At 38.9% G+C, this 22,177-nt stretch overlaps 1 protein-coding gene and 1 long non-coding RNA gene across 3 annotated transcripts; both read left to right on the top strand.

Annotated features, from left to right (window-relative positions):
- Positions 1–5,707: 5,707 nt before the first annotated feature.
- LOC122025341 (type IV inositol polyphosphate 5-phosphatase 9-like) lies at positions 5,708–7,738 on the top strand. The gene is made up of 8 exons (XM_042584140.1): positions 5,708–5,734; positions 5,817–5,986; positions 6,063–6,167; positions 6,250–6,589; positions 6,653–6,837; positions 7,042–7,150; positions 7,256–7,407; positions 7,473–7,738. The coding sequence occupies exons 1-8, from the start codon at positions 5,708–5,710 to the stop codon at positions 7,717–7,719; spliced, it is 1,335 nt and encodes a 444-aa protein (XP_042440074.1). The 3' UTR covers positions 7,720–7,738.
- Positions 7,739–8,060: 322 nt separating this feature from the next.
- LOC122024672 lies at positions 8,061–11,773 on the top strand. 2 transcript variants are annotated; one of them, XR_006123495.1, is made up of 4 exons: positions 8,061–11,113; positions 11,197–11,264; positions 11,352–11,387; positions 11,510–11,773. It is a non-coding gene; the product is annotated as an uncharacterized LOC122024672 (long non-coding RNA). The 2 variants fall into 2 exon arrangements; XR_006123494.1 differs by having other exon boundaries at positions 8,061–11,264.
- The last annotated feature ends 10,404 nt before the right edge of the window (positions 11,774–22,177 follow it).

The following is a 22,177-nucleotide window of genomic DNA, read 5'->3' as shown; positions in this document are numbered from 1 at the left end:
AGAGGATCAATACCTTATGCTCCTCATCTATGTCTGCTAACTTTGGACAGCAAAAAAAAAGGGTCTAAAATGAACCAAATATGTTAGTCTAAAGAATAATTCAATAACATCATATCCATTTTCTTTCCTTTCATCTGTTGGATTGATAGCATTACATTGTTCTATCTCTATATCTTCTCAAAGTCATTATATGGTCATATCGATTTCCTTTTTTTTTCGCTATTCTTTTTACACAAGTCTTACTTCTTTAACATCAGATATTAGAATGAACAATTTAGATGCCATGCACAACGCAGTCAAGATAATTCGAAACTACTTTATGCTAATCACTTTGCAGAGAGGTTAATTTAGCAAATGTTGCTTTAGTTGTGTTGCTAAAAAATTGTGTAGCAGAATAGATCTGTTCACTTTCATCCCGGGTTAAAGTAATAATCGATATGTTATTAAAAGATGAACAGGAAGACTGATAATTGATGTACAACCCTAGTCAATAAGCATTGACTAGTTGTCGAGATTTGATAAGGGAAAATAATTAACTTCTGATACATGTTTAAGGTTCAACGTGAAAATTTTTATAGATTCTTTCTTATTATATTATAACACCTCCGAGGAACTGAAATAAATAATGGATAGCATATTTAAACTCCTTACAACCTCATAAATCCACGGGACTTGAAATGAGTGCAATCTGAGATTTCTAAGTCCATCAGTGGGGTTCGGTCAAAATCCACTGATGAACCTAGAGATCTCAAATTACACTCATTTATAGTCCTGTGGATTTCTGATGTTGCAAGGAATTGAATGGTGTTGTTCATTGCATATTTTGACTGATCCGGAGGTGTTAAAATGTTATAGAAAAAATCAGCTAAAATAACCCAAATGGGCCTGATATGGAACCATATCAGACCCAACGTGGGCCTGATATGAGCCATATCAGGCCCAACGTGGGTCTAATATAAGCCATATCAGGCCCATGGTTTATATCAGGTCCACATTGGATTGTTTTAGTTGATTCTTTTGACTATATTTTAACACCTTCGAAGAAGTTGAAATATGCAATGGACGGCACCGTTGGACTCCTTGCAGCCTCAGAAATCTATAAGACATGAAATGAGTCTAATCCGAGGTCTCTAGGTTCATCGATGAGTTTTGACCAAAACTCACCGATGGATTTAGAGATCTCGGCTAAAACCCACTGATGGACCTAGAGACCTCGGATTGGACTCATTTCAAGTCCTATAGATTTCTAAGACTGCAAGGAATCCAACGGTATCGTCCATTGCATATTTCGACTTCTCCGAATGTGTTAAAATGTTATCGAAAGAAATACGTTAAACTCTCATCCTGTGGACTTGATATGAAATTATATCAGACCCATATTATATTTTACATCATGCATATCTCCTAAAGAAAGAGGAAAGAGAAGATTGGAGGAAAGAGACAAGAGGATACATGCATTGTAGAGAGAGAAGAGAAAAAAAATTATATGCATATAAAGAAGAGAAAAGAGAATAAATAAATTATTGCGAGGTAAAGTGAAAAAAATAAAAAATTGAATATATTATTTAATAAACATCAAAGTATAGTAGGTGTTTAATCAATTCATAAATCTAAATACTCTATGATAAATTACCATTATTTTTTTCAAAACAATTCACTTAATTACTTTTTTTGTTTTTTTTTAATCAACTTAGTCAACCAAACTTTGACGAGGAAGAGAAAGAGAGCGTACAGGAGCTACAGCAACCGCCTCACAGTTATCGAGGGATAGCATGGCTGAGGCTGACTGCTCAATCTTATTAGCCGTTGGCAAACTGGCGCGCCATTCTCATTGGGCTGGGTTTGATAAATTTAGCCCGTCGTGAGAAATATGACATCAATAGTTGTAAACTTTTTTAAAAAAATTTATACATCATGACATGCCAAAAATTAAAAATCTTACTTCTTTTAAAAATCATTTTTTATTATCATAAAATCTCTCTTTTTTAAAAATTTTATTTTTTAAAAAAATTCTCTCTTTATCCTCTCCTCACTATTTTTTTTTTATAAATCTGGTCCCAAGATTTTGATACAGATTTATAAAAAAAAACTATAAACCCTATCTATATAGTGGGGGAGGGGTTTATATTAAAAGATTTATAGCATAAATTATATGTTATAAACCTTCCACTATAGATGTCCCAAGTTAGGCAAAATTAAAATGCGTCCCTTATTTATATTATCATTTTAAAAATATTCTATTTTAAAAAATATTTAAAATGATGTTTCATTTTTTTTATTTTTATTTATTTAAACTGCTCGAAGTAGCTTGAATTTACAGTTTTAGAAATTTTAATTCAAACAACTTTAATTGTAGTAAATGAAGAGATAGAAGCTTTATTTTTAATCAACTTTTCATTTTCTAGTGTTCCAACATTGGTAGCTAATTTGCTTGTCGGCTCTGCAACTCAGTTTAACAGTCAGAGATGCTGCCTCACAAAGTTCCAAGTTGACGAACGCAAATAGAACCTTTAATCTAATTGTCATATAGGCTTCGAGCTGAAGTTCATTGTCATTACAATATCACCACCTCGAGGTCAACCCTAGTATTATTCTTTACCTGCTGCATCGACTGCAAATTTCACTTAAGACACACAGATAAGACGAGAACAAACTAAGGACAGTCGTTAAAATAAAGGAAACCTTAGTTCTCAGCTCACGCAGTGTTCTTTCTCCTGCATCATCACTTGCAACTAGACACTTAACTAGTGAATCTATCTTTATCTCTTGTCCTCGGTTTGAATCATAAAAGCAATTGAGCAATATTTCAACCATAACTGATTGATTTGGTCTATTGGATGTGTGAGATCAGTAGTTTTATCGGCTAGATCGTAGGAAATATTTTTTTAACAGTGTTTTATATAGACCGACATCTACCCTTCTGAATTTCTTCAAACATTATATGTATCTAGACAATTGGTGTTCTACCGGCCAACATGTTTCGTTAATCTTCGCCTGATATCATCAAGTGATATGTTGTGGGGGAATATGCTGCTTCTTGATTTAAATCCACAAGATTCAATACATTCACATATGAAATGCTTCTGTTCTCTTCTCCTTGGCCAATGCTTCTGATTGCATAGGCATGGTTGCGCCTTCTCACAACTTGGCATCACCACAACCTCACTATCGTTTAGTCAAAGGTGATACACCGATTATTAATTTTAAGTTTTTTTTTAATTTGAAATTTGCCCAAGTTGAAGAGATTATTTAAGAGCAAGTTGCAGGATTCGAGCTAGTCGTCTCCCACCCTATGCTGTAAGACTATCTGATCAGCTTAAACAAAGTTCTTTCCACATGAAGACAGCAGCTGAGCAACATCCTTGAATGAGACCATGAACATGGTCCCCGGTTCCTCCTTTGTCTCTCCTTAGGAGACTCATTTCTCCCTGAAATGATTCTCATCAGTTTGCATGCATATTGGCGTGTGATTCTGTCCGGAAGCTGAGTCGGATGGAGGCGGGGTTTAGTGTACTGGAAGTTGACGGAAAGTCGCTGCAGCGTCGAATCTACCTGGCACCCCCCGGAAAGGCTCGCACGAGCGGCCGACGAAGGAAGATGACCGAGACGATAACACTGCGGCTCTGCACACACTCAGACGAGCCCACGAGTCGTTAAAGACAATAAACCAGGGGAAAAGTCCCCGGGTCAGGCCCTCCGACGCTCAAGTCAGGTACTTTTTCCCCAGAAAGCACAGAGAAATGACGAAAAGTAAAGACTAGTGAGAAATGACGAATGAGCGTACTTGCATAAGGGACAAAGCATCCATTTTTATACTGTAACGAATGTTTCTGGGACCTGGCGGGTGTCAGAGAATGTCGACTGTCAGACTTTATCTGGTGGTGAATGACACGTGGCTTCTCCTGATAGACTGACGACAGAACCAAAGGGAGAATGAGCTCCGACTGTTAGCATATTCCCTGACACACTGATTATTCTCTGACATTCTTTGACGAGCCGTTACGATTCTCTGGCTTGTTTGTCCTGTAGTGCCTGGACGCTAGGTCTGTTTCCCGACCTACTTCGATCCGCTGCTATCCATAGCTTATACGTTTCGACCTACACGACCGGTCTGTATCCTGACCTGCTTCTGTCCGCTGTTATCCTTGGCCTGTATGTTCCGACCTGTACGACCCGTCTGTATCCCGACCTGCATCTGTTTACTGTTATCCATGGATTGTACGTTATGACCTGCACGACCGGTTTGTTCCCCGACCTGCTTATGTCCGCTGTTATCCAGGGCATGTACGTTCCGATCTGTACACCAGGTCTGTTTCTCGACCTGCATCTGTCTACTGTTATCTATGGCTTGTACGTCCCGACCTGTACGTCCGGTCTATTTCCCGACCTACACCTGTCTACTGTTATCCATGGCTTGTATGTCCAGACCTGTACGCCATGTCTATTTCCCGACCTGCATCCGTCTACTGTTATCCATGGATTGTACGTCCCGACTTGTATGCCCGGTCTGTTTCGTTTCCCGACCTGCATCCGTCTATTACTATCCATGGATTGTACATCCTGACCTGGAAGCCCGGTCTGTTTCCCGACCTGCATCCGTCTATTGTTATCCATGGATTGTACATCCCGACCTAGAAGCCCGATTTATTTCCCGACCTGCATCCGTCTACTGTTATCCATGGTTTTTACGTTCCGACCTGTACGCTAAGTCTGTGTCCTGGCCTGCTTCTATTCGCTGTTATCCACGGCTTGTACGTCTAGACATGTACGCCCGGTCTGTTTCCCGACCTGCATCCGTCTACTATTATCCATGGCTTGTACATCCCGACCTGGAAGCTAGGTTTGTTTCCCGACCTGCATCCGTCTACTGCTATCCATGGATTGTACATCCTGACCTGGAAGCCCGGTCTGTTTCCCGACCTGCATCCGTCTACTGTTATCCATGGTTTGTATGTTCCGACCTGTACGCCAAGTCTGTATCCTGGCCTGCTTCTATTCGCTGTTATCCACGACTTGTACATCCAGACTTGTAAGCCCGGTCTGTTTCCCGACTTGCATCCGTCTAGTACTATTATCTATGGGTTGTACGTCCCGACCTATATGCCAGGTCTGTATCCCGACCTACTTCATGGCTGGTACGTCCCGACCTGTACGACAGGTCTGTATCCCGACCTACTTCAGAGGCCTTCTTTGCCTAGCCTTTGCGTGGTTTGTGGGGCTCAGTCCTCAGCTGTGCCTGACCTGTGGGCCCCGTTCTTGATTGCTATCGAGGCTGGTTTTTGTTCGACTTGTGATCCTCTCCTTTGACCGCCCCGTCAGCTGAGACTTTGACCCTGGCCACGTAAGTTTGACTTCTAACCTCCACGTAAGCTTAACTTCTAACCAGCCACGGAGGCTGGACTTCTGACCTCCCACGTAAGCTTGACTTCTGACCAACCACGGAGGCTGGACTTCTGACCTCCACATAAGCTTGACTTCTGACCATCTTATGATCTTGACTCCTAACCACATCATCTTACTGACCCCACAATCATGCACCGTATCAGCGTGCAATGTATGTGTACATGTAGTATTCAATAATTCAGAAGACTTTCTTTCTGTTTTATCTATTTAAATTGCCATTTTCATCAGTTTGAAGCTTCTTTCTCCTGGATCACAGCCGTAGGCTTTATCTCCAAGCCTCCGTCATTTCTGCAAACACCAAATCATGCCAGAGAAAGAAAACCAAGGAGAGGTAGGCACTCAACTCTCTTCCCCACTGCAATTTGGTTGCGAAACCAATCAAAAAGGTTCAATATATATGCCCTCATGAGCAGATTATGTGGCCTAGATTGGTGGCAAACAAGCTGCTGAGGCGGCCTGTCGGTGGTAACTCATTTGTTACAGACATCCCATGCTCCCAGACACCGTTCGAGTTCATCGATTTCGACCAACTGGTGATCCCAAAGCAGCTATATGGTGCTCAAAAAGACACCAGGAGATACAAGTAAATGATCAGAAACTCTGTATAAATCATTTTTCTTGGACCACTCTGATGATGCCAGTAGTACTTGTTGTTCTAGACTATTTGTTAGCACTTGGAATGTTGGCGGAATTCTGCCTACAGAGGATGTGAACTTGGAGGATTGGCTGGACATAAACAACTACTATGATATCTACGTGTTGGGGTGATAATCGAATTGATTTAGTCAATATCTCCTCATCTGACTGCAATCCTAACTGAACAAGTTGATTAAAATTTGGTTGCAGATTTCAAGAAGTCGTGCCACTCAGCGCGAAGAATGTGCTGGGCAAGGAGAAGAGGAGGATCCTTGTACAGTGGAACTCGCTGATAAGGAGGACGTTGAACAGGTCTTCATGTGGCCTTGAAGGAGGAAGAGAAGGGAAAGCAGGGGAGAGGCAAAAGGTGCACCCGGTCAAGGAAGGCAGCTCCAAGTGCGGATTTGTCAGGGATTTTCGCTGCATTATAAGTAAGCAGATGGTGGGCGTTCTGGTGTCAGTGTGGGTGCGCCGTGAGCTGCAGTGCTACCTTCGCCACCCAGGGGTCTCTTGCATTGGCTGTGGCATCTTGGGATGCCTTGGAAACAAGGTATTCCATGTCTTTCAGCCTCCTCATTTAGACAGATCATGACACAACAATTTTCGCACGCAGGGCGCTATCTCAGTGAGGTTTTTCTTGCATGAGACGAGCTTCTGCTTCGTGTGTTGTCATCTGGCTTCAGGGGGAAAGGAAGGAGACAAGATGAACAGGAACTCAGACGCCGTGCAGATTCTCTCAAGGACCAGCTTCCCTCGAGGTCCCTCCCTTGATTTGCCACAAAAGATATTAGATCATGAGTAAGTTTAAACCATCCATCATCATGCAATTTGAAGTGAAGTTCCCTCAGAAAAATAGTTTTTTTTATTACTTTTTGAAATAAAAACACAACTAGGATCCCCTAATCTAGGCAGCAAATTGATCATCTTGTTCGAGCTCTTTCATATATACTTGCAAATCGACTAAACCAATAATTTGGTTCTTGTGGTATTGAATGCCTGCAGACGAGTGGTCTTGTTTGGTGATTTGAATTATAGAATTTCTTTGCCTGAGGCCACGACGAGATCCTTGGTAGAGGATGAACAGTGGAACACGTTGCTCCAGAAAGATGAGGTATTAATTAGGTAACTCACTCTTGGTTGAAATTGTTGCTACTCTGTTATCACTGAAGTAAAGTCTAATTTTTCTTTCTTTTTACCTTCAAACAAATGCTTGCAGCTCAGAGCAGAGGTCTCCAAAGGAAGGGCGTTTGAAGATTGGCAAGAAGGTGGCATAGCATTTTTCCCTACGTATAAATACTACCCAAACTCCGATAACTACCACGGATTCATTCAAGGCCAAAAAGGCGAGAAAAGACGAGCTCCGGCATGGTCAGTCTATATACGGCGATGACATAATTATGTTATTTCGTAACATTAACTTTGGTGTTGTATAGGTGTGATAGAATTCTCTGGCATGGTGAAGGAATAAAGCAAGAACGATATGATCGGTGCGAGTCCAAACTCTCCGACCATCGGCCAGTGCGAGGAACCTTCACTGTCAATGTTGAGGTCCTCAGGAGTTTTAACTCGCTGAGAAGCTTCTTCTCGGAAAGGTTTCACTCGGAAAGAAGTCATTTATTTGAGAAAGATGGTTACAGTAGTGCTGAAAGAACAAGCCTTCATGTACATAATACTCTATAGCTTTCAGCTACCTTATACATTCACGCCTCCCTATGACTTATTAATGATTACAACTGTTAAAAGTCGTAATTTGGATTGGCTCATTGGTAGATTGTAAAAGAACCGAATGATTGACCCAGAGTTTATTTACTTTTGTTGAATATAAATTTGAATAATTAGTTTAACTAAATAAATAAATTTGAATATATATATATATATATATATATATATATAATCGTTCCGCTGTGAAACTATTCTTGCATACTGCTGCGGACCTGCCCTCGTGGCAGGTCCGCGTCAACTTTTTTTTTCCCGCAGTAATTTTTTAATTTCTTTCCACGTCAGTTTTTTACCCAGCCCTAATTTCTCCTTCGTCAACTTTTTTTTCCGCTTCCTCCTTCCTCGCGACGCACCCGCTTCCTCCTTTCTCCTTCCTCCTTCCTCCTTCGTTGCGACACACCCGTCAAAGAGTCCTCCTTCCGCCTTCGTCGAAAAATCCACAGGCGCCTTCCCTCGTCGTGCCCCTCGCGATTCTTCGTCGTCGCTGCCCGAAGCTAGGGTTTCCACCCCTTCCTCCTTCGTCGGGACGCACCCGCCGAAGAGGATAACCCCACAGGCGCCTTCCTCCTTCGTTGCGGAACAGCTGGGGGGTTTCTGATCGGCAAGCTGAAGCTAGGGTTTTTCCGCACCTCACGCCCCTTCATTTGTTCTCCTCGACGGTACACTACAATATCTGATTATTTATGTCTTTTGTAATGTACAATATCAAAAAACAAAATAGTTGAAAAAACATGCGTCGTGCGCGGAGAAAGAACCCAAGCAACATAGTAGTGTAGATATTTCCACTGCTTTAGAATGACTAACTAGTTTAGCTTTGCAATGCAACAGAGATAGATAAATTGCTCATGCCTTGGGAGTTCAACAATTAGTTTACCCACCCTTAGGCAGTTCTCATTAAACCAACTAGTTTAGTTTTGCAATCCCTATCCCAAATCTTAAATGAACAAAATAGCAGAAATATAATAATAAAAATAATAAAATAGTTGAAAAACGAGAGCGTTGTGTTTAACTAAGAGGACATCTTTAGGGACTTATCTAGTTTTTTAGGGGTTATTTATTTCTTCTTATTCAATTTAGTCGTTTTCTCTATTAAATTATTTGCAATTTTGACTTTATAAAAAATAACTTATATTTTTTTTATTTATCTGCTTATATATTGTCAAATGTAATGCGAGGAGCTTCAGAAATGGAAAAAAAATACAATTGATGATCAAGAATTTATTTCCCAAGTTGCAGATGATAGAAAGCCAAAAATTGAAATAGAATTCTCATCACTAGAGGAGGCATATTCGTTCTATAATCAATATGCACGAGAAGCTGGATTTAGTTCAAGGATAAATACAAGCAAAAAAAATAAGATAACAAATAAAGTGACGTGGAAACAAATTGTTTGCTTTAAAGAGGGGTATACAGATCTAATGCGGTGGAGTAAACATACAAAAGTTGATCATGTATCAAGGGAAAGAGCATGTGGCGCTGTTAGAACGGGTTGTAAGTCGAATATTGCATTTGTCAAGAAACATGCCGGACTTAATTGAGTTGTCAGTAACTTCATAGAAACCCATAATCATCCACTCTCGACTCCATCAAATGTGCATTTGCTACGCTCACATCGTAATATTTCAGCAGTAAAGGAAACATTGACAAAACAGTTTTCAGAGGCCGATGTACCAACTCGTCAATAAATGCGAATATTGGAGATAAAGTATGGAGGGCCTGAGGGAGTCGCTTGCACAGAAAGAGATATTAGAAATTTTGAGAAAATTTTAAGAGATGAATAAAAGGTTATTGATGCTGAAACACTGATAGAGTTTTTTACATCTGAACAAGAGAAAAATTCAGCTTTTTCCTTTGATTATGAGACTGATTCAGATAACAGATTTAGTAGGTATTTTTGGGCTGATCATGTATCAAGGAAGGCATACAGTGTATTTGGTGATTTAGTTATATTTGATACGACATATAATACCAACAAATATGACTTGATTTTGACACCATTTGTAGGGGTTAATCATCATCATCAGACAATTCTTTTTGGTTGCGAGTTTCTTAGTGATGAGAAAACTGAGTCTTTTGTTTGGTTGCTTACAAAGTTCTGAGAAGTCATGCCTAAAGGAGCACGAAGCATTATCATCACTGATCAGGATCCTGTTATGACAAAAGCAATTGCACAAGTTTTCCCTCAAATAGTGCATCGATATTGTTTGTGGCACATATTGAATAAATTCACAGATAAATTGGACCCTTTGACTTTTCGAAACCACTATCACAGCTTAAAGAACGTCATTGTAAATTCTAGAACACCTGATGATTTTGAGAAGTCATGAGAAGAGACTATCAAGGATGCTAACTTAGAGAAAAATGATTTGTTGTCCTTGATATATGAATTGAGACACAGATGGGTGTCGACATATTTTAGTCATGTATTTTCTGCAGGAATGTCAAGTAGCCAAAGATCTGAAGGCTCACATGCATTTTTCAAGAAATATGTCTCAAATAAGAACTCATTAATGGATTTTATCACACGTTTTAATAGAGCATTGAGACATCAAAGACACAATGAGTTAGTTGCAAAGCATATTGATATGAATGAGCAACCCAGGGTTAATACAATCTAGCCAATGGAAACTCAAATGGTTAAGCTGTACACCAAAAAGAAATGGCTGGAGTTTCAAAGTAAAATCACCGAGAGTCATAGTTATTATGTGCAACAGACATTTACAGGAGTTGCCTCAGTGGTTTACCACGTGATGAAATTTTAAAGTTCTTCTTCCTCAAAATCAAGAGTGCTCACGCATGATAAACAGAGGGATTACATATCGTATAGCTGCTCAAAATTTGAGTTTGAGGGCATTCCATGTAGACATATTTTAGCTTTTTTTTCATATCAATCAAATGCTTCATTTGCCTGATACGTATATACTCAAACGATGGACACGAAATGTAAAAGTTAGAGCAATATATACTTTAGGGGAGCAAAATGCCATTGATGATCCAGATTCAGAAAGGTATTTGATGTCAAGACATTCGAGGTTGTCCTATAAAGCTCCCGTGTTAGTTGATGATGCATCTTTGAGTAATGAAAGGACAACCTTCTTGGATGAACAATTCGATTGTATCTACAATAAAATTCAAGAGACGTCTATTAGTACAACATGCAGTGATAGAAGTCAAAAAAAAAATCTATTGATGAGAGCCTTGGTATTATTGATCCTTCTGTAGTAAGAACTAAGGGATGTGGGAAGAGATTAAAATCATCAAAGGAGAAATCTACAACAAATTCTAGACTTTGTCGTGGATGCGGACAACGAGGAGTATCACATGACAAGCGTAACTGTCCCAATTTGCAACAAGGGTTTGTGTCGATTCATTTTTCCATTTTTATTATATTTGTTAATTTTTATTATATTTTGTATATGACAATGTGTAAATTATCAGATCAATTGAAGATAATAATCATATCAGTCTTGACGACACATATGAACTTGATTTGGGATCTATTGCGGGTACTATCAAATTTTTAATTTGTTAAATTATAGTGGTTTGTTGTTTATTGAGAAAATGAGATTAATAAATTATCTTTATTGTTACAGATTCTAGTAACATGCGCTAGGATGTAATTATCTATGGTTAGTATTCATCTAGTTCCTTTATTTGTATGTTTAATTGGTTTAGTGCATTTTTTTGTATTTAATGCATACTTCTAAAGAATTTGGTATAGAATGCATACTTCTAATGCATACTGTTTCAGAATGCATACTTTTTCAGGCTCTCTTTTGGAAGATTGCAACTGTCTTGCCCGGGGTGGAAAACCTTTCTTCAGAAAAGCAGGATGACATGGTCGATGCATGTTAATTTAAGAGCAACCAATGCACACTCGTATCAGTCGCAGTCACAATTTGGAGGCTGTGGTTGTTAATTGATACCATGTATTTTAGTTGGATTTAGTAGATGTAATTGAGTTATTTTATTTGTTGAGATAATTGTTAGTGTAATATCATGGTTATTTAGTGCTTGTGAGAGAGTTTAATATGTGCAAGGTGGCATAGTGCTTGTGAGAGTTTATTATGTTTTCACATCTTCAAAAGCTGTGATTGAAACGACTACTGTAAGCTGTGATTGAAATGGCTACTGGAGCATGGAAACGACTACTGTAAGCATGGAAACGCCTTTTGCATTGTATATTGACAGCATGTGCTGGAGCATAGACACAGATTTCTAATGATGCAGTTTATCTTCCACCCTCTTGAATTTAGAATTTGGACTTTGGTTTATGCTAACCCTTATTGCAAATCTATTCCATAGTCTGAACCTTTTGGATTAATCAGTTTAAGTACATTAGAGGTCAGACTAAGGATATTTGTTTTCCATTTTAAAAAATCTGCTTATTTGTTTCTCATTGTTTATTTCATTTTTTTTACACTTACGTAGTGTAATTTTGTTCCCCATTTTCTATTTTAATGTACATCTGGTTTGTTGGTAAGTTATGCTATCTAGCATATTAGGACAGTGTTCCTGATTTCTTAAGAACTTATAAAAAAGCTCATCTATCTTTATATAGTAAAAAAAAATAGATGTCTGATTTCATTTTGAGATGTATTAAACATTTGGTGTATTGGCCTAATGTTGGTTGCTACTCGGAAAACCTAGAGGTTCCGTTGTATAAAAATTTTGTACAAAGGTCTGAACCTTTTTCTAGCTACCATGTGTTCTTTTAAATTAAATTTTGGATCGCCTGTGGAACTTAACACGTTTGATCCAAAACTTAATTTATTTGTTCTTTTAGGTTTTGACTTGGGTCTCCTGCGGAACTTAACACGTTCGACCCAAATCGCCTTAAGTTATTAATTCCATTAAATATTAATTTCCATAATTGGTTCCCAGTACTGACGTGGCGAGACACATGACCTTCTTGGATATGGGAGCAACCACCACCGACTAGACAAAACCTTTTATAGAAATCTAATATTTAATTTCCTAAAATAACTTTAGGTTAACCGAAAAGAACAATCAAATCCGAAAAGAACAATCAAATCACAAGGAAAAAATAAAACAAAAGAACACAACTTCGAAAAACATATTCGAAATACTAGAACGTAAGCCTCTTGTATTTGGTATTATTTCCATAAATAACTAGTATGATGCGGAAAAGGAAAAACTACTAGTTATACCTTCTAGAAAGACCTCTTGATCTTCTACCGTATTCCTCTTCTAACCTCGGACGTTGTGTGGGCAACGATCTTCCGAGATGAGAAACCACCAACCACCTTCTTCTCCTCCTAGCTAGGTTCGGCCACAAAAAGCTTTACCAAGGATGAAGAACACCAACCAATCTCCAAGAGATGCTAGCTTTCTCTCCTTCTTCTTCTTCTTCTTCTTCTCCAAGTAGTATCTGGCCGCCACAAGAGCTCCAAGCCTTTGAGAGTTTCGGCCACCACAAAGAGGGAGAGAGGAAGAGGATGGCCGGCCACTCCAAGGAATAAAAGAGGGAGAGAAATAATAGAGGTTGTCACCCATGAAGGCACCCTCACCCCTTCTTTTATATTCCTTGGCCTAGGTAAATTAGGAAATTTAATTACAATAAAATTTCCTTAATTCCCTTGACATGATTTAATTGAGAAAAATAAAATAAAATTTCCCCAATTAATCTCTAATGGTCGGCCACATCAAAAGAAATAAATTAGACAAGTTTTAATCAACAATTAAAACTTCCTAATTTGTTTCTAGAAATTTTAAAAATAAAATTTCTCTTTAAAAATCTCTTCATGGTTGATAAAAAAAAATTTCTATAATTTTAATTTTATCAACATGTGGATAATTTTAAAGAGAAAATAAAATATCTCACCAATCTACAAATAAGGAAAGAGATCTAATCTCTTTCTTTAATCTTTTGTAAATCTTTTACAAGAGAGATATTTTAATTTTAATTCTCTTTAATAAATTATTTCTTCCACATAATAAAAATAAAAATAAAAATTCTTTTTTAATTTAATTTGGTCGGCCCCCACTAGCTTGGGTTCAAGCTAGGGCCGGCCACCCCAATTTATACCTAGGCCGGCCCTAGCTTGGTTTAGGGCTTGGCCGACCCCTATTGGGTGGGTATAGAAAGTGGGTATAGGTGGGTATAGTACTCTATAAATAAGATGCTACGATAGGGACCGAGAGGAGGAATTGGTTTTGGTCTCCCGATGAAATTAAGCATCCCGTGTTCGCCCCGAACACACAACTTAATTTCATCAATAATAATTCATTCCACTAAAGAACAATTATTGAACTACCGCACCAATCCCAAATTACATTTTGGGCTCCTTCTTATTATGAGTGTGTTAGTCTCCCTGTGTTTAAGATAACAAATGTCCACTAATTAAGTAAGTTACTGACAACTCACTTAATTAATATCTAGCTCCAAGAGTAGTACCACTCAGCTTCATCGTCATGTCGGACTAAGTCCACCTGCAGGGTTTAACATGACAATCCTTATGAGCTCCTCTTGGGGACATTCTCAACCTAGATCACTAGGACACAGTTTCCTTTTATAATCAACAACACACACTATAAATGATATCATTTCCCAACTTATCGGGCTTATTGATTCATCGAACTAAATCTCACCCATTGATAAATTAAAGAAATAAATATCAAATATATGTGCTTGTTATTATATTAGAATTAAGAGCACACACTTCCATAATAACTGAGGTCTTTGTTTCTTTATAAAGTCAGTATAAAAGAAACGACCTCTAATGGTCCTACTCAATACACTCTAAGTGTACTAGTGTAATTATATAGTTAAGATAAACTAATACCTAATTACACTACGACCTTCCAATGGTTTGTTCCTTTCCATTATGGTCGTGAGCTCCTGTTTATAAGGTACTGATAACATGATCCTTTGTGTATGACACCACACACCATGTTATCTACAATATAAATTAATTGAACAACTACATTTATCATAAATGTAGACATTTGACCAATGTGATTCTTATTTCTAGATAAATGTTTATACCAAAAGCTAGGCTTTTAGTATACACTCTAACAATCTCCCACTTATACTAAAAGACTAAGCTGCCATATCTGCTGTCATACATCTGATTCTCAACCCTTCAACATGTCCATCAAAAGCTCTCGCCTTAAGGACCTTAGTGAAAAGATCTATAGGTCATCATCTGATGCATTCTAGGCAGCAACAACTTCTCCTCATTTATACGATTTCTCATATTGGGTGGTACTTGCGCTCTATTGTGTTTACTTGCCTTTATAGACTTATGGGTTCTTCAAGTTTGCTACTGCACCAATATTATTACAATAAATTGTAATAATCTTTGGACAAACCAGAAATCATATCTAAGTCTATCTTGAGGTTATTGAGTCATTCAGCTTTTATAGCTACCTCAGAGGCTTGCCATATACTAAGCTTCTATGGTGGAGTCCAGAAAAACACCTATGCTTATCACTCTTCCATAGTTATGACTTTAGCTCCTAAAGTAAACACAAAACCCCGAGGTTGACTTATTATTGTCCCTATCCGATTGGAAGTCAAAATCCATGCAACTCACAAGGACCAAATTAATTGCCTTGTAAGCTAGCATATAATCTCTAGTGCCTCTAAGGTACTTCAATATATGCTTTACTGCAGTCCACTGTCCTTGTCCAGAGTTACTTTGATATCTGCCAACTATACCCTTGGCAAAACAGATTTCTTATCTCGTGCATAGTATTCATTAGGCTTCCGACAGCCGAAGCATAAAGAACTGCCTTTATTTCCTTTATCTCCTTTGATGTCTACAGAGACATATCTTTAGATAAAGTTACTCCATCCTGAAAAGGTAAGAAACCTTTCTTGGAGTTTTGCATGCTTTAAAACGAGCAAGGATTTTTCCGTTGTATGAAGCTTGGGATAAGTAAAATATTCTTTTCTTGCGATCCCTTATTACTTTGATCTCAAGAATATATTCATTCTCCCAAGTCATTTATATCGAATTATTTGGACAACCATACCCTTACTTCTGACAACATTTTGATATTGTTTCCAACTACCAAAAATGTTATCTACGTATAGTACAAGAAATACCACCACGCTTCCATCACACCTTTTGTATACACAAGACTTATCCGGTTACTAAATAAATCCATAGGTCTGAATTACTTTGATAAACCGGATGTTCCAAGACCTTGAAGCTTTGCCTCAGTCCATAGACTGATTGAGCTTTACACAAGATGCTCTTAGCCCTTTGCAATGAACCCTTCTGGTTGCTTTATATGGATGCTTTCTTCAAGACTTCCATTAAGGAATGTTGTCTTGACATCCACTTGCCAAATAGATAAAAGAATCCGGATAGAATTAAGCATGGCTACCAGTGAAAAAAGTTTCCTTTTTCATCAAGTCTTGCTTTGAAGGTTTCTACCTTCCTGTCTATCCCTCTTTTCCTATTATAGACCTTTTACACCCAAAGGCTTTTACACCACTTGGTGGTTCTACAAGCTTCCAGATTTTATTAGAATACATATATTCTAATTCTATTATTCATTACTCTTTGCCAAGATGCTGCATATTCATCTTGGAGTGCTTCGTCATATATCCGGAGATCAAGTTCATGTCCTTCAGGGATCGAGTTCAAAAAACTCTCCCAAAACATGAATCTTTTAAGGTTGCTTAACAACCCTCCCACTACGACAAGACATTTTCTGCAATTGTGTATCATTTGTGATACGTGTTGTAGTTTTCTTGTGGTATCTCATCTTGTACAGTTGGTACTAGATTAGACATGTCTCTTATTATTTCCTTAAGAACAAATTTACTTATGAGCACGTGGTTCATTATATAGTCCTTTTAAAATCAGTCATTGATGCTAACAATGACCTTCTGATTTTTAAGACTATAAACCTACTTTTTGTTTATCTAGGATAACTTACAAACAAGTGAACTTCTATCCAACTTATCATTATCTCTCTTTAACATATGTGCTGGATTGCCCGAATCCGAATATGCTTCAAAATAGGCTTACACCTATTCAGCAATTCTATATGAGTAGAGAGTTATGACTTTGGAAGGTACTACGTTCACTTCCGTTTCTAGAGCATATCCTTAAAACAAATTTGGTAAAATAACTCATCATCAATCTACTTATTTCCATAATAGTCCTATACCTTCTTTCTACTACACCATTCTGTAGAGGTGTACCAGGTGCAATTAGTTTGGATTGAATCCCTACTTCTGATAAGTGACTCCTAAATTCTCCCAAGAGGTACTTGCCACTACGTTCTTACCATAGTGACTTTTACTTTAACATTTCTCCGCATCAGCCTTGTACTATTTGAACTAATCAAAGTACTTAGTCTTACGGTACATTAAGTAAATTTATTTGTATCTTGAATAGTTGTCTATAAAATAGACGAAATATTCAATACTACCTCTTGTCTGGATAGTCATAGAATCACACAAATCAGAATGAACCAATTTCAACATATCTTTGACTCCATACCCCTTAGACTTAAAAGCTTCTTGGTTATTTTTCCTTCCAAGTAAGACTCGCAGGTTGGAAAGATTTCCACTACTAATGAACCCAAAAGTTCATCAACTACCGATGAATCCTACTCAAGTTAATATAACCTAGCCTTAGATGTCAAAGATATTAATGGTTCATTTCCGAAGGTTGCTTTCTCTTAAAATTAGAAGATATGTTACTAATTTTCATTTGTTGCATCGTGAGAGTTATTGGATTTATAAATTGCCAACCAACGTACCAGAACAGATAACTTCCCTCTTTTTCTTAATAACAACTTTGTTATTAAAAGAGGCAGAATATCAAGTTCTTTGAATAGTTTAGAAACTGAAAACTAGTTCTTTCTAAACTTGGTGCGTAAAGACAATTACTCAAAAATTCATGTTTTATTCTTATCAAAAGATAAACATCTCCCACTGCAACAGCTACCATTTTTACAATAGTGCCCATGTGGACAGTGTTTTAATTTTCATTTAGTTGCCGGGTTTCCTGGAACCCTGCAATGAATTGCAGACATGATTAATGACATCTTGTATCTACACTCCAGGTTCTGGTAGATAACACTGTTAGGATCCTTCGTACGGAGGCTAGAGAGGGGGGTGTGAATAGCCGACCCCAAATCGTCGTTTCTTTCTACAAAACGTGTTAGCGCAGCGGAAAATAAACACAGAAATGAAAGGGAAGAAAAACCAAACCTTAACACAAGGATGTAACGAGGTTCGGAGATTAGGGCTCCTACTCCTCGGCGTGTCCGTAAGGTGGACGAGTCCAGTCAATCCGTCGGTGGATGAGTCCCCGGAGAACCGGCTAATACAATATACTCCTTGTGGGTGGAGAAACCTCGCCACAAACGTTTGCAACAGCAAACAAAGAGTACAAGAACAGTAAGAAAAGCAATACAATATGAATACAATAGCACTCTACCAATTGCTTGCTTTCTTGTCGACTGGAGGTGAAGCAGCAACTTCACAACCCAAACGCAGCAGCTGGTCGACGACTGGAAGCTCACGCGAAGCTTCGGAGGCGAGCTCAATCAAAGCTCAGTTGAAGCAGAAGCTTCAGCAGCAGAAGAACAGAAGTTCTAGAAAAGAAGAAGAAGTAAGTGCAGCAGCAGCCCTCGACCCCTTTATACCTGCGAAGAAGACAGCGAAGAAACTAGCCGTTGCGTCGCAACGGCTAGTGCCCTGATCGGTCCACAGACCGATCAGGAGTGTGCCTGATCGGTCCACAGATCGATCAGCGCTTTCTCCCGAACTCCGCTAGCTACTGATCATGCTCTGATCGGTCGTGGGGACCGATCAGGCTGATCGATCTGGCGACCGATCAGGCTTATTGAGTGCGGTTCTCGCTCCTCAAGATCGTCACCGATCGGTCGGCGGACCGATCAGATCTGGTCGTGTCACTGATCGGTCAGATCCTCGATCGGTCTTGCGGACCGATCAGGCTCCATGCTGATCGGTCCCCGGACCGATCAGTAAGCTCAACTGCGCATGCCTTCTGTTTGTTATCTGATCGGTCACCAGATCGATCAGATACACAAACGTATCACTGGATCGGTCTGCAGACCGATCCAGAGCTTGGTTTTTGCCCAAACCAAGTCCCAAACCTTCCAAACCAATATCCGGTCAACCTTGACCTATTGGTACATCATGCTTAGCATCCGGTCACTCCCTTGACCTGCTAAGACTCCCCACCAAGTGTCCGGTCAATCCCTTTGACCCACTTGGACTTTCCTCTTCGTGCCAAGTATCCGATCACTCCCTTGATTTACTTGGACTTCCCAACACCAGACGTCCGATCACCCTTGATCCATCTGGATTTTCCCTTGCCCGGCTTAACTCACCAGGACTTCCAAACTGCCTAACATCCCAGTTAGGACTTTCCCACTGCCTGGCTTCACTCACCAGGACTTTCCACACTGCCTAACATCCCAGTTAGGACTTTCCCACTGGCTGGTTTCACTCACCAGGACTTTCCACCTGCCTAACATCCCAGTTAGGACTTTCCCTCGTGCCAAGCTCCCTGCTTGGACTTCTCCGTGCCAAGTCTCCATACTTGGACTTTCCCCGTGCCAAGTCTCCATACTTGGACTTTCCGCGTGCCAAGCTATCTGCTTGGTCTTTTCCCCGTGCCAAGTCTCCGTACTTGGACTTTTCCAGTGCCAAGTTTCCATACTCGGACTTTTCGCGTGCCAAGCTACCTGCTTGGTCTTTTCCCCGTGCCAAGTCTCCGTACTTGGACTTTCCCCGTGCCAAGTCTCCATACTTGGACTTTTCGCGTGCCAAGCTCCCTGCTTGGACTTTTCCCGAATCAGGTCAACCAGGTCAACCTTGACCTAAGGTTGCACCTACAATCTCCTAAACACCTATTCTCGTCAAACATCAAGAATACAACTCTCTTCTCGTCAAACATCGTCAAACATCAAACACAACTCGAGTCAGGTCAACTCGAGTCAGGTCAACTCGAGTCAGGTCAACCAGGTCAACCTTGACCTAAGATTGCACCAACAAACACCACTAGACATGTTTCAACTAATGAATTAAATACACCTAAATTGTTCTTAGTTCTAAGAAGACAGTCTACCTTAATGTCCAAGTCCTATTTTCAATCATTACAATTGGAACTACTAAGTCTTTTTCTATAGTATGACTATTAGGGATTGACAAACATCCTAAGAATCACAAAAATATTTGGTCAAGATCAACTCCTTAAAATCTCCATGAATTTTGTGTATACAAAATCGAAGAGGAGATTTTATTCATTAATTTTATTATCTCGTCTACTTTACTTTATGACGAATAAAATTAATAGTTGATATGTCTTTGATCAAATATTTGGTCAAAACTCTTTGAATTTAAAATAACATTGATTCCTCAAACAATTTTATTTAAATTCACCAACACCTCAAACACCATGAATTTTGTATGCCACGTTAGTGTGGACGTATACAAATTCATCATTTGTAAGAGGAGGGTTTTACCCATTGACTATCTTGTCAATATAACTTTTTGACAAATAAAATTACCTCAAACACCATGAATCTTGTATGCCACGTTAGTGTGGACGTATACAAATTCAAACATTTGTAAGAGGGGTTTATTAATTTTATTATATTGCCAATCTAGTTTTATGACAAATCAATAGTTGGTTTCCCTTTGGTCACACAAGCGATAGTAGTGACTCCGTTGGGGAGGATACTATTAAATGTGTCTAAGTGTATACCATTACTTGACACTAAGTCCATTAATAAGATTATGCCCCTTCCGTTGGGGAAGATCACACGCTCTTAATTAACTTCCTATAGTCATCCAAAAATGGAAGTCTGTTCTAGTGATCCGCAAACAAGCTCATCCGTTATGGAGGAAGGCACTCAGAGCCAACGCGCAAGCTTGTTTGCATCACTTACAAACCAGTAATGGAGACCATGGGATTTACTTAAAAATCCCTCTCCCACTTAGTTATTTATAAATGAGGAATTTTAACTATGCTAGCCTACTAAATATGTAAACCAACATGCACACACAGTATAATATAAAAGTAATAAATAGAAAATCTAATTTTCAACTATTATGACTTTTATCTTTAGTTGTCCTCCGTGTGTTGTCATCCCAAGCTGCTGCCATATTTGGCCACCGCCACCGGGTCTAGCTGTCGCATCCATCTTGCTCCTATTGCGCCTCTGGTCCTTAGAAGGTTCCACGCTTTGCAAGATTCGATCCGCGACATAAATAGAATTTTACATTTTTGATCCTATATTCCATAAAAGGAATGTACATGTATCTAGATCAAAAATAAAATCCTAATAAAACTAAATACAGGCTCCTGCTGTATTTTATAATACAATCATGCACACACATATAAATGCCCTTGACATGTCCAAGGGTCCAATCACACACATAATAACTAAAAGCCATAATAGTTGGATCATGCATCCACAAAGTTAGCACATCCTACTATTATACTGCCTAAATTATGTATGACATGTGCATAATTAAACTAATACCAAATACACAGAGGCAAAACCCTAGCTCTGATACCAATTATTGGTTGCTACTCGGAAAACCTAGAGGTTCCACTGTATAAAAATTTTGTACAAAGGTCTGAACCTTTTCCTAGCTATCATGTGTTCTTTTAAATTAAATTTTGGATCGCCTGCGGAACTTAACACGTTTGATCCAAAACTTAATCTATTTGTTCTTTTAGGTTTTGACTTGGGTCTCCTGCGGAACTTAACACGTTCGACCCAAATCGCCTTAAGTTATTAATTCCATTAAATATTAATTTCCATAATTGGTTTCCAGTACTGACGTGGCGAGGCACATGACCTTCTTGGATATGGGAGCAACCACCACCGACTAGACAAAACCTTTTATAGAAATCTAATATTTAATTTCCTAAAATAACTTTAGGTTAACCGAAAAGAACAATCAAATCACAAGGAAAAAATAAAACAAAAGAACACAACTTCGAAAAACATATTCGAAATACTGGAACGTAAGCCTCTTGTATTTGGTATTATTTCCATAAATAACTAGTATGATGCGGAAAAGGAAAAACTACTAGTTATACCTTCTAGAAAGACCTCTTGATCTTCTACCGTATTCCTCTTCTAACCTCGGACGTTGTGTGGGCAACGATCTTCCGAGATGAGAAACCACCAACCACCTTCTTCTCCTCCTAGCTAGGTTCGGCCACAAAAAGCTTTACCAAGGATGAAGAACACCAACCAAGCTCCAAGAGATGCTAGCTTTCTCTCCTTCTTCTTCTTCTTCTTCTTCTTCTTCTTCTTCTCCAAGTAGTATCCGGCCGCCACAAGAGCTCCAAGCCTTTGAGAGTTTCGGCCACCACAAAGAGGGAGAGAGGAAGAGGATGGTCGGCCACTTCAAGGAATAAAAGAGGGAGAGAAATAATAG

This window comes from Zingiber officinale, chromosome 9B (genome assembly GCF_018446385.1).
Source record: "Zingiber officinale cultivar Zhangliang chromosome 9B, Zo_v1.1, whole genome shotgun sequence".
Lineage (NCBI taxonomy): Eukaryota > Viridiplantae > Streptophyta > Magnoliopsida > Zingiberales > Zingiberaceae > Zingiber > Zingiber officinale.
This window is presented reverse-complemented; position numbering and strand designations above follow the sequence as displayed.